The sequence below is a fragment of the Bos indicus x Bos taurus genome, chromosome 14 (assembly GCF_003369695.1).
Source record: "Bos indicus x Bos taurus breed Angus x Brahman F1 hybrid chromosome 14, Bos_hybrid_MaternalHap_v2.0, whole genome shotgun sequence".
Lineage (NCBI taxonomy): Eukaryota > Metazoa > Chordata > Mammalia > Artiodactyla > Bovidae > Bos > Bos indicus x Bos taurus.
This window is the reverse complement of record NC_040089.1, coordinates 1,308,429-1,320,924: the sequence shown is the minus strand read 5'-3', so window position 1 is coordinate 1,320,924 and position 12,496 is coordinate 1,308,429. Positions and strand designations below refer to the sequence as shown.

The window sequence follows — 12,496 nt, the reverse complement described above, 5'->3', positions numbered from 1 at the left end:
TATAAAGTGTTATTGTCTATAAAACAATGTTTTCTATCACATCTGAATAAAATAATGGTACAAAGGAATGTATGTGCGAGCATCAGCTTTCTGTGATATAGTGCCAACGTGCATCCATGTTGGTTTGTGACACTCGCTCATTCATAGCAGCTGCTGTATCATATCCCTTCCTGTGACCTGTGACCCCATCACACCTCGTCCACCCACTCTCCTGTGGGTGGGCATTTGGGCTGCTCCAGGATTTCTGCTCCTGTGAATGGTATGACCATACACATCCTCCTGGTACACACACTGACACTTCACTGCGTGATGTGCCAGAAGGAAATGGCTTGGCTATGGTAGGCAGAATATTCAGCTCCAAGAATACAACAGGCTGTGTTCCGCAGTGGCCATTCCAGAGTGTCTCCAACCTGCGAGGTATGAGAGGCCCAGGTGGTGTACGTGGGCTTCCTTGGGGCATTGTCAGACTGAGAGTCTGTTAATCCGAGGCTAGGACTCTGCATCTGAGACTCAAATCTGCCTGGCAACGGTGGAAGCAGGACCTCTGCCTGTATGCAGGTGCCTTGACACCCATGCATGTCTTTGAAGGTCTCAGGACTCTCCTTGGCCTAGTAAACCTCCACAAAGTAGAAACGGAACACTCGACTTGAGCAGGAGGGCTCTGCCAAAAGACTCCAGGGATTTGAGGCATGGTAACCATGGCGACTACTGCAGGGAACACTGGGGGACATTCACCAAACAACCACTTGATTTCTGATTAGCTAATCTCAGTCTCCTTCCCAGCTGTGCTCCCTCAGATGGACCAGCCCTCCCCCTGGGGCCTCCCCTGGATCAAGACCCCATGTCACCTCAGGAAGGCAATGTCTTTCTGTCCATCTTGAAGTCTGTCTTGTTGCCTAGCTGGGCCACATGCTGCCCAGGGCCCTGTGCTCTGTGGGGAGGGAGCAGCGAGCCCTGGGCTTTCCTCTCAGCCCAGGGAGATCCAGGCAGTGGGTTGGTGGGCATGCTGACCCTGGGCTGCAGCCCAAGGAGGACTCGCTCCACCAGGTACAGCTGCTCCCCAGCGTGTTCAAGAAGCCCTCTTCTCATCATGTGTGATTCTTGACATATCTAACTACTACTCTTCATCCCTCACTCATTTTTATTTTACTCATTCATTCAGCAAAATCGTGCGTGCTTGCCTGCTAAGTTGCTTCAGTCGTGCCCAGCTCTTTGCAACCCTATGGACTGTAGCCCACCATGCTCCTCTGTCCATGGCTGGCTTTCAAAGTCAGTCCCAGCTGGTGGTGAGGAAGATCCAGACCCGCTCTAGGGCCCTCACCGCCCCCCTCCTCCCTTGGTCAGTTCATTGTGGCAGATCCTCTGCATGTCTTAGGGACAAATGCATAAACCAAGAGAGAGAATGGATGAGTGAAGGGCTCTCGGAATGTATGAACTCTGCCATTGACTGCAGAGTTCGGCTGGTGGGAGTTGGGCTGGCTCCATCCTTCAGGCAGGAGAGACGACCACACTTGTCAGTGACAAAGGTCCAGGAAGGCCAGCCCTGGTGCTGGTTCCCCAGAGACGCTTGCTGGTGACATATCAAGGCATTGAGACAGGAGCGCACGGAGGGACAGCCTCCGCCTGCGTGAGCTGAGGCGCAGGGCAAGCTAGGGGCTAGGCTCAGTGCACCACAGGGGGTTAGGCGCAGTGCTCCATGGGAAGGAGCAGAAGCCCCTCCCGACTGGGGGCTAGGCGCAGTGCTCCATGGGAAGGAGCAGAAGCCCCTCCCGACTGGGGGCTAGGCGCAGTGCTCCATGGGAAGGAGCAGAGACCCCTTCCCACTGGAAAGACCGGCGGGCTCCTCCTCAGGGCAACAGTGAGGTGTGAAAAGGCAGGGAGAAAAGGGCCCTGGTTTTGCATAAAGACACCCTGGGGACTTCCCTGGTGGCCCAATGGTCGAGGATCTGCACTTTCAATGCAGGGGACATGGAATCAATCCCTGGTGGAGGAACTAAGATCCCACATGTCTCGGGGCAGCTGAGCCCTCACAGGCCAAGTACGGAGCCTGCGCTCTAGCGCCCACGTGCCCATGCACCACAGCAAGCCCACACGCCTGAACGAAGACCCAACACAGCCCAAAAAAGGCACCTTGGGTGGACCCAGAGGAGCACAGGGCAGACAATTCTCGCCTGTGTCACTGACTGAATATATTAGCTATGGAGGAGACCCTCACCTAATTCTCAGGACTTCGGACCCAGTGCCCCATGCTGCCCCTCCGGGAAGGGTAAGAAAGCCCCTGGCACCCTCCGCAGGGGCAGAGCCCAGACTGTCTCACCTGTCTTACTCCCAGCTCTATCCCCGAGGCCTACAGCGTAGCACCTGGGTCCAAAAAAGTAGTGTAATGAATAAAAAAGCACATGAAACCTCAACTCGCCCTCCAAGCTCCTCTGGTGGGCACCCACAGCTTATCATGGGGTGAGAGTGGTGCAGATTCCTGGGGCACTTGACATCAGGATTTCTGGGCACAGGGCCTGAGCTTCTGTGTTGGAACCCTCACCTGAAGGAATCCTGCTGGAGTTTGAAAACTGGTGCACGGAGCACCAGGGGAGGCTTCTCGCATCCACCTTGCTTCCTTACCTGCCTGGGTGGTGGGGCTGGAGGCGAGGGGGCGGGCACTACTGTCCTCCCACCAGGAGAAGCAGGAAGAGCTGGGGGCTCTGCCCAGCTCAGCTCTATTCACCGATGCTTGCCAACACCTGATGCATGCAGAGCTGCACCGCCAGCTGTCCCGTGGGGCCCCAGGAGGGAGGAGGAGACAGGGGCACCCAGGTGGAGGTGTTGGAGGACTTGGGGAGAAACAAGATCCCGACGGGATCAGAGGCTCCTCAGGGGGCTGGGAGCATAGGCGGGAAGGTGTACCAGGAAGTACACTGCCTAAGAGCCTGAAGTCTGGAAGGGGCTTCGACGGAAGAGAGGAGGGATCAGGCAAGCCTTGAGCCCTGAGGGAACTGAGGGGGCCGTTCACTGTCCCACACCCCCACACTTCCACCACCAGCATTCTGCCAGCAGGGACAGGAGGGCCGGAAGCCTGACTTCTAGGCTCAGCCCCTCCTCCACTTACAACTCTCCAGCGAGCTGAGTGTGTCCGCACCTCACAGACACAGAAGCCGGCTCAGAAGGGAAACAGAACTTGGCCAAAATCACACAGCAAGAAGGTGTCAGAAGAGACACCTGGGTCCAGGCATTTCCTGCAGATTCAGTGACATCAGCATCTTACCTCTTCCAGGTCTGCTTCCTAGGTGTCAAGTGGGCATAGGAAGACCTATACTTGGGCCGCTATCAAGTGCACGTGGGGAGGAGATGGACAGATGCTCTGAGGGACAGACCCAGCGGGCAGGGAGTGGGAGGGTGTCTCAGAGCACCGGCCACCCTGCAGCTCCCCTGGGCCAGCGCCAAAGACACCCCCCAGCCCCATCGAGAGGGCACTGGGAAAATGGACCCCCAGGAGCAGACTGCTCCGGAGCACGGGTGGTGGGAAATTGCCCGTCTGTTCCACGAGGCTGCCAAAATCCTGAGCTCACCTCCAACAAAGGTATCCCAAGGCAAAGTAGTCACCAGTCTCAATCATGACTCTGGTTCAACCATCACACGACACAACTGCTGGTGATTTGAAGCCAGCAGAAGTTTAAAAGGGCACTATGCCGTGACCACTGGGGTTTGTTTGTGCCACAAGGACCATCAGGACATGGAACGAGAGAACCCACTGTATTAACTACCAATTAAATGAGGGAACGCAAGGTGATAACAACAGATGGTGAAGGGTATTTCTTTTCAGCTCATCAGACATTCCTAATAAAGAAATCTATTGAAATATGAGTAAATAAAGGTCTAAGCTGAATAAAGACAGATTATCAAATCCAAAAGCAAACATCAACTCAGGGTGCAACAGGGAAGATCTTCCATTAACACAGAGGCCCTGGATCACTGCCACTATTCAACTATGCTTTGCAGACCCCAGCTAATGCAATAGAAACCAAAATTAAATAAGCAAGGAAAATATTGGGAAAACACAGCCAAATAGTCTTCATTTGTAGATTATCTGATTGCATGTATGTATCATGCCTTGGAAGTTTAAGAGATTCTGATAATAGAATTTAGGGAGATATGCATTGGAAAGTAAGTCTCTTTCCCTTCCCCTGGTTGCCTGACACCCTCTGCACCAACTTGATAGTCCCTGTGTTGTGAACCCCACTTGTCTGTGGTCCAGAAGCCTCATTCTGCAGCCCCCAGCCCCTCAGGAGTCACTGCATGACCTCGGTTCTATTGGAGGATGCCTCCAGACAACACCCACAGACAGCTCCACCGGGGCGAGGGGCAATTCCCAGCCCGCCCACTCTGCCGCCGAGAGAGGTTCCCCGCATCCCCCCAGCAGAGTCCCTGCTGAGGCCCCTCCAACCCAGGGGGACTCTGGCCGATACACTAGAGGGTGTGAGCACAGGCCAGCCTCAGGAGAATGAGGGGCAAACTTGAATCTGTAACAATTACTCTCTCAAGACCCATCTTACCAGGTGGTGGAAACCTACCTGTCTTGGCCCACCTTTCCCTGGGCTGTGCCCAGCGGGGATGGCAGACATGTTGGCTGCAGTGCCCCTCAGCTCGACCCGGCCTCACACGGCCACCAAGGCTCTCGGGCTGAATGAGTCTCGCATCTCTAGTCTGTGGGCCTCGCCTCCAGCACTCGCCCAGTTGGCAGGCGGGAGCTTGGTGTGGCCACCTGCTGCCCCCTCACCCGCCCATCTTGCTCCAAGGCCCCGCTCTCAGGAGCTTTTCTCTGTGACCCAGACCACCCTCCACTCCTTCCAAGCCCTTCCACTCAGGGGCACCACTGCCTCACCTTCGAGAGTTTCCCCCAGCGCCGAGCCTGGAAGTGTTTTGAGGGGCTTCTCCCTAAACTCGCTCGGTTTTGATATCTCTCTCTGAGAGGCCCGTGGCGCGGTGGGTGGAGGATTTGGGAAACATGGAGGCCAGCCTTCTGAGGGCTCCTGCGGATCCCTCAACCCCTTCCCTCATCATCCTGCTGGAGTGGGGGACTGGTGGGGGCTGAGTACTTCTGGAATAAACACCACGAAGAAAATGGAAAACATCACCTCACTACATGAAAAATGACCTTAAAGGAAAATGGAGGGAATCAAATCCCACTTCCAACACCCCAAAAACTACAGATTGCTCAGCAGTAAATATATCAAGGAAAATACAAGAGCCACATGAAGAAAACGATGCACTTGTGTGAAGGGACTGAATACACGGTGAGATACATGGAGTTTCTCAGCGGCAGGACTTCCAACAGTGAAGAATGCTCCCTTCCCCAGCTTCGAACCAAAATGAGCGAAAGTCCAGTCAAAACCCCCAGGAGGGTGTGGGACTAGACTCATCTGTAAGAACAAACTGTAAGAAGTGGCAAGAGTCGTTTAAAAGAAGAGAAGGCAGGCTCTTGCCTCACCAATTGTTGAAACTGGGCTGCAGTCAAGCAGCTTGATGGGACCCAAAGCGGGAGGAGGCCCCCAGGTGGGGAGGGGGTCCCCTGCCATTTGGGTGCAGTCCCGAAACACACACACACATGTAGAAATGCACTCTGTTATCCACACGGTGCTTAAGTCACCAGGGAAAGACGGCTTATTCAAAAAATGGCATTGAGCAAAACGACATATGTTTGGGGGAAGTCCCTGCCTCCTGCCACACTCTAAACTCCAGAACTAGATATCCGAATGTGGACGCCACATCTGTAACAATATTACAAGAAAACACGGAGATTATTTTCCTCAGGAAAGGGTAGAAGATGTGTTCATAAAACCCGAAACCCAGAAACCATAAAACAGCAGTTAGATCCGGCCACACGAAACTCAAGATACATACGTACAATGAAGACATCAAAAACAAAGATGCAAGGAAATATTTGCAAAACACACACCATGGCAAAGACTGTTTCCTTGACACACACACGAGTCTGACAAGTCACAGGAAAAGACAAAGTCTCAATAGTAGGAGGGGTTATTGCACAATCACAGAAGAAACACAGGGGTTGACAAATGCTTAGGACATCCAGCCTCACTCGTAACTTCTTTTCAATATTTACTTACTTGGCTGAACCCAGTCTTAGCTGTGGCAGGTGGAATCTTTTTCGTTGTGGCATGCCAGCTCTTAATGTGGGATCTAACTCCCTGACCAAGGGTCAAAACCAGGCAGTGGCAGCATGGAGTCTTAGCCACTGGGCCACCAGGGAAGTCCCACTAATGCCTTCTTAAGTGGTGCTCAGAGTAAGGTTCATAAAAGTCCTAAAGTTGAATAACACCTCTGTGAGGGATGCAGATGGAGTTGGTGTGACTGACTTAACGTGGCCCTTTCTGAGGCACGTATTTCATTGTTAGGTCGATGTCCTCTCCAGCTCAGCTGTCCTCATCTCGGAATCAATGTGACAGAAATAATCGCCTGACCCCGTAAGGATACGGGGACTAGCCCAGTCATGGCAGTGCGTGCATGCTCAGTCACTTCAGTCGTGTCTAACTCTTTGCAACCCTTTGGACAGTAGCCCACCAGGCTCCTCTGTCCTTGGGATTCTCCAGGCAAGAATCCTGGAGTGGGTTGCCACGCCCTCCTCCAGGGGATCTTCCCAACCCAGGGATCAAACCAGCATCTCCTGCACTGAAAGTGGATTCTTTACCCACTGAGCCACCAGAGAACCCTGGTCACTGCAGTACTACTGGTGAAAACCACTCAGGGGACGGACCCCTATGCCCTCCACAAGGGGAGGCCGAATGGGTCCTGGCTCATTGGTCTAGGGGATACTCAGCCGCTGACACTGAAAGAGAAAGGTCCATCTAGACCTCCTGACCCAGGAAGGTGTCCTTGATGAACTGTCCAGAAGAGGAGTCCGTGGCACCCTGGCGAGAGACTCAATTCCTAGATAGGTTGATAAGAAGGCCAGGGTCCCCGAGAAGGAGAAGGGGATCTGGAGCCCTCGAGGAGAAAGGGGTCTGGGGCTCTCAAGGAGGAAGGGAGAACTTTTTTTTTTGCTTTGTTTAGTCATATAACAAAGTATCTTGCTCAAGGACATGTTTCTCCTTAACAAGAACCTTCTGACTAACCTTGCAATCTTAAGACTTATATTGTGGGAGTGGGTCTGGTAAGACCTTTCTATTGTTAGTTCTAATCTTGTTAATTTAAGATGTTTGTTGTGGGAGTGGATCTGGTGAAAGTATATAGTGTGTTAGTCACTCAGTTGTGTGACCCCATGGACTGTAGCCTGCGAGGCTCCTTGGTCCATGGAATTCTCCAGGCAAGAGTACTGGAGTGGGTTGCTATTTCCTTCTCCAAAAGTATATGAGGCCTTGATAAGACTAGTGAGTTTGGGCACTCTCCGTCCCCCTTCTGATGTCTATGTCAGAAGCTTTGTCTGTCCCTTTTTAAACTTTAATAAAACTCTGCTACACAAAAGCTCTTGAGTGATCAAGCCTGGTCTCTGGTCCTGAAGCTAAATCTTCTACTTCGGAAATCACAAATCCGACATCATTCACCATAAGCTATCACTGGCTGATCAACACGTGTGTGCGCGTGCCCCAGGGCCAAGCTGGCACACCGGCTGCAGGCTTCGATCCTTCCGAGAGCTCACAAAGGTGGGGGCTACTGAGAAGCCCTCAGAGGTCGGGGCACAAGCTCAGGTTCGGTTGCGTGGAAACAGGAGCTGAGATGTCGAGGCCAGGTTGTCTGGGCCGCAGTGCCCTCCTTCTAAGCCCCCTGTCTACTCGGAATTGCGCATCTTCAATAAAAGACTTGGGAGAACTTTACGCCTTTTTGTGTTTTAAACACTTGCCTCAAATAACAAATCCAGCAAAGACTAGGTAGAGGTTGGTTTGAACCCATGCCCCTGGGGTGGTCAGTCCACATCCTCCCAACAACTCCAGGCGTCCCATTGCTCCAGATCGCCTGGCTCCAGCTCCCAGCCTCCCCCAAATCCCCAAGGTTCTCTGCCTGCTTCCCCTGAGCCAGCCACGTCTGCCAGGTCACCCGCCAGCAGCACCCAGTCCCGAGGGTCCCAAAAGCAGCAGACGCACTCAGTGGGTAGCACACTTTACTAAGGTTTGGGGGAGGGGTACATCGCAGAGCAGCAGAGCAAACTTAAAACGGAGTGGGAGACATCCTCCGACAAGCCCCTCGGCCGTCTCCACCAGCGGGAAGTTGACACCGACCAGTATCCACCGACCCTACTCGCCCCCGGTTCACTCCCCCAGGACCTCCAGACCCCTCTCCGTCATGCTTGCAGAGAAGCCCAGGGAGGAAGGCCAGGGCCAGCCCTGGGGAGAGACCATTCATTCATCACTATCATTCATTCCAGGTGGTGCAGGACCCAGGAGTGGTCACGGGCTGGGTCAGCCACAGAGGGATGAGGAGGAACTGGCCAAGGACCAAACCCCAGAGAGCCTGGAGGGGCTGCGGAGCCTCACGTGGTGAGCCTGGGCCACAAGATAACTCACGTGGCCAAGGGGTGCAGAGGCCGGCTGGACTCAGGGGTGCAGGGACGAACAGAGGGCCCACTGCTGGAGCAGAAAAGGCCGGAGAAGCCGCACTCTCGGGTCAACCTCCAGGGGCCCTCCCTGCCTCCTCCCACCTGAAGCACCCTGTCCCTCTGTGCCATCCCGCAGACCCCGGTTCGGGGACTGGCCTTCCATACCCTACCTGCGGTGGCACCCGACTCAGCGTGGGGATGTGAGTGTGCCTAGTTCTGTGGCAGACTCCTGGCACGTGAGCCTGAAACGGCCCGACGGCTCTTGGGGAGTGGACCACCCCCAGCGGGAAAGGGCACGTGGAGACCTGCACACGGGGCCGTGTCTGCATGTTCTCGTCTGCACACACACCTGGACCTGTGCGGTTTGCCTGAGCTGGGGCACACCGATTCAGGAGCTGCTGTGCCACCAATGTGTCAGCGTGGGCGCACGTGGGGAGCATGAGCGTGGTGTGGTGGGTAGTGTGCCCTCAGTGGGTATGGGTGTGGGTCTGGTGTGTCCATCTCCCTAGTGTGTGCATACACGGTTGCAAGGCCTCACCCTCAGGCCCACCCTGTGACCTTGCTCAGCCCAGCACTCACCGCCCCTCAGGCTGTTCCCAAACCTTTCCAGGCCTACAGTCCCCTGGCAACCCCCAGAGGACCCGCGCCACCCTCCCTGCGCCCGCTCACCTGCACTTTCTCTGCCAGGAACCCCTCCCTCCCCAAAATCCCCACCCAGGCTCAGACCCGGGTCTCCAGGCTCAGAAGTGATTTTATTTCTCCGCAGATATCCTCACAGCCAGGCTGTTGGGCTGGGCCCGGCTTCCCCTCAGGGACCCAGGGGCCCAGCCTCCTGCCGGATGCCTGGTCACTGGAGATGTCCTGTGGCTGCAACTTGGAGCTGGTGGGGAGACAGGGAGGTCTCACAGCTGGGCGGGTGGGAGCCACAGGCTGCGGATCGGGAGCCAAGGCTGCCCCCAGTGCCAGCCAGGCCAGGCTGGGGAGGGGGCAGCCATGGGCTCAGGTGTGGGGGGACAAGCTCGGAAGCCCTGCGGTGGGGAGGGGGCCTCAGGGTCCAGCCCAGAGGAGGGCGGGCCCCAGGCTGAGCAGGAGCCCCCCAGCCAGGGCCCAGGGGCTGCGCCCTGCCTGTGCCACCCCATTGCACAAATCCTTCTCACAGCAGTCCACGTCCACTTTCAAGATCCCAGAGTTAATGAAGCCCATCAGATAGTCTGAGAAAAAGTGCCGCTTCACAAAATCACAGGACGAGGCACACATCTTGTTCACGGAGTGATCCTTCCTGCCTGGGGATGAAGACAGGGAGCCTGGGATTGGAGCCCCACAAGCCTCTCGGCCTCGTGTCCAGGACCCAGCCCAGGGACCCTCCAGGTCAGCTCAGGACCCCAGGGCAACACAACTGAGGCTTCAACCCACCCATGCTGTCCCCCAGCTCCGCGGAAAGAGTCAGAGAGAGTCAGGTACCTGCTGACTGTCAGACAGCAGGGCAGGGTCATGCCCCCAGACACACGCCATTGTCCGAGGCCAGAGGGATTCCGATGACACCACCGACCCCCACCCCCCAGCCTGGAGCCTGACTTACTGCTGCTGGGATCTGTGATCCAGACAGTGGCACACACCGTGTCTGATGGATGGCACTGCTTCGGGGTGCAGTGGCTGGAGTTGGTGGTCAGCGTGCAGTCCTGGCACCACAGGCCGTGAGCTGGGCAGGGCACGGGGAGGAGAATGACTAGAGGAACCGGGGTTCGGGCCAGCCAGCCCCCTGCATCCTCCCCACCTGCCTCGTTGCAGGTCCTAGGAGAGCCGCGTGGCTGTAGGAGGCCAGGCACCCCCTGACCAGGAGTGACCAGGCCTAACTGGCACCTGGAGGACAGGCTGGGAAAAACCTGTTTGCCTTTGGGCAGGTTGGGGTGAGGGTGCTGCCGCTGGGACTCCGGAAGCCCCTCTGCACCCCCAGGCCCCACACATATGCACAGTGCACATGCACAGAGTCACACGCATCACACCTGTGGTGCCCTCCTGCACACCCCTCCCCGTGGCTCACATCCCCCAGAATCCAGTTGGTTCCATCGAGGAAGATCAGACAGGACTTGACGGGGAGCCAGAGGGGCTCTAAGAAGAGCGCATAGGGGAACTCCGGCGCCAAGCCAAGGCATCCGCGGGGGGCCAGCCGCAGGACCAAGGCCCAGGAGGTAGAGCACCCCTGCCCTGGGAGCCAGGAGAGACCCACGTGGCTGTAGCCGGGGCAGCCCGAGCAGGGGGGTCACACTGCGAGGGCTGGGCTGGGGTCGCAGAGGTGTGGGAGGGGGTGTGGGCTTGATGGGCATCATAGGAGAATGGCGGCCCCACACCTGGTTCTCTCCGGAGCTGTCTGGCACAGACTCTCAGATGACCTGGACTCCCCCCCGCCAGCGGCCCCCAGACTTACCGGGGGACGAGCACAGCAGAGCGGCCAGCAGCACCAGGCCGAGGCCCTTCATGGCTGCAGGCAACATGCTCCAGGCGGGCCTCGGGAAGGCGCGGGGGCTGCGGGCGGGGGTCGTCTGGGACACCGGCCTGGCAGGGGGAAGCCTTGATCAGGAAGGAGACCAAGCCCCCGGCCCAGCTCGAAGGGCCCTCCCCTTTTCTGGCATCCTAAGGCAACCTCCCCCCAGGAATCCAGAGCCTGGGGTCGCCGGGGAGCTCCAAAGCCCCGCCCCCAGCCCATCAGCGAGAGCATCCACCATCGCTGCACCCCCTCCAGGGAGAAGAGGCCTGCCCTCTCGCTGGGGGACAGCCCGAAATGCCCCCTTCTGGCGCTCGCACCTGTGGGATGAGGGGTGGGGAGGTGGGGGTGGTCGGGAGGCGCGTCTTGTCCCTGGGGAGCCGTAGGTGTGTCCGGAGAGGAAAGGGCATGACGAGGTGCGAGTGGACAGTACCTGCCGGCGGGGGAGGGGCGCGCGCTACCCCCATCCCCACCTCTGGGCCGGGGCCCGGGGGCCCGGGAACCCGGCGCTGAGCCTCCTCCCCTGTCTCCTCACGCGAGCCTTGGCTCTCACCGCGGGTCTAGGCGTGGAGCGCGGGCCTCGGGTCGGGGGCGCACTCACATCCCCGGGGTGCCGCGACTCCGGGCCTCCGGGCGGCGGGGGCGGCGCGGGGAGCAGTGCCCTTCGGTCTCCCTGCGGACGGGAACCCGGGTGCAGCCGTGTCTTTCGGGGAACGCAGCCGCAGACACGGACCCCGCGCGAGGGGCGGGGCAGAGCCGGGGCGGGGGCCGCGCGGGGGGCGGGGGCGGCTGGAGTCTCGCGGATGGGGGCGCCTGGGACTCAGGGCCCCTCAGGGTCACCGTCCCGGGCCGTCCTGGGCCCCCTGGCCAGCAGGCACCCCGCTGCCCCGCCCGCGCGAGCGCGCGCGCGCGCCCTCCCCGCTCCCGATCTCTTCACCCGTGCGCTCCCCCCCTCCCCCTCCCCCAACCCAGGCGCTGGCAGGTCCCTTCCCCCTCAGCCTGAGATCCCCTTGGAATTTCTCGGAAGAACGTTTACTGCGAAAAGAAGCGAAAGGCACAAAGACTCAGAGAGGGAGGGAGGGAGCGAGTGCCGCAGGTACTAGCCCAGGCCCCTGTTCGCGGCCCTTGGGCCCTCCCTTCACCGACCCCATCACGATCCCGATCCCGATGGTTCAAGGTTATTCTCCGCGCCGCGCCCCTCCCCCACCGCCTCCACGACGACCTCACGAGCAGCCGCAGACCCAGGGACTGCTGCCTCCAACCACACCCACACTCAGAGGGCAAGTCCCAAACCCTGGTCTTGGCATTCAAGGCCCTCTGCCGCCTGCTCTGGTCAGTTTCTCAGCTTTGTCTCTTGCCTTCTGCTCCCATCACGCCTGTCGCGCTGTGCTTTGCACCTGCTGTCCCTCGTGCTTGAGACCAGTCTCTGCCGGGCACTGCCGTCCGCTGGGCGAGGAGCAAGTGCTAAAGTC

At 57.9% G+C, this 12,496-nt stretch overlaps 1 protein-coding gene across 3 annotated transcripts; it reads right to left on the bottom strand.

Moving 5' to 3' along the window:
* Positions 1 to 8,090: 8,090 nt before the first annotated feature.
* On the bottom strand, positions 8,091 to 12,496 carry LY6H (lymphocyte antigen 6 family member H). 3 transcript variants are annotated; one of them, XM_027560678.1, is made up of 5 exons: positions 12,383 to 12,496; positions 11,578 to 11,697; positions 10,968 to 11,095; positions 10,122 to 10,241; positions 8,091 to 9,825 (listed from the first exon to the last, which is right to left on the bottom strand). In XM_027560678.1, exons 3-5 carry the CDS (start codon positions 11,032 to 11,034, stop codon positions 9,590 to 9,592), a joined length of 423 nt encoding a protein of 140 aa, XP_027416479.1. In that variant the 5' UTR covers positions 11,035 to 11,095; positions 11,578 to 11,697; positions 12,383 to 12,496; the 3' UTR covers positions 8,091 to 9,589. The 3 variants fall into 3 exon arrangements, with proteins under 3 accessions (XP_027416479.1, XP_027416480.1, XP_027416481.1); XM_027560679.1 differs by lacking the exon at positions 12,383 to 12,496 and adding an exon at positions 12,171 to 12,340; XM_027560680.1 differs by lacking the exon at positions 12,383 to 12,496 and having other exon boundaries at positions 11,345 to 11,903.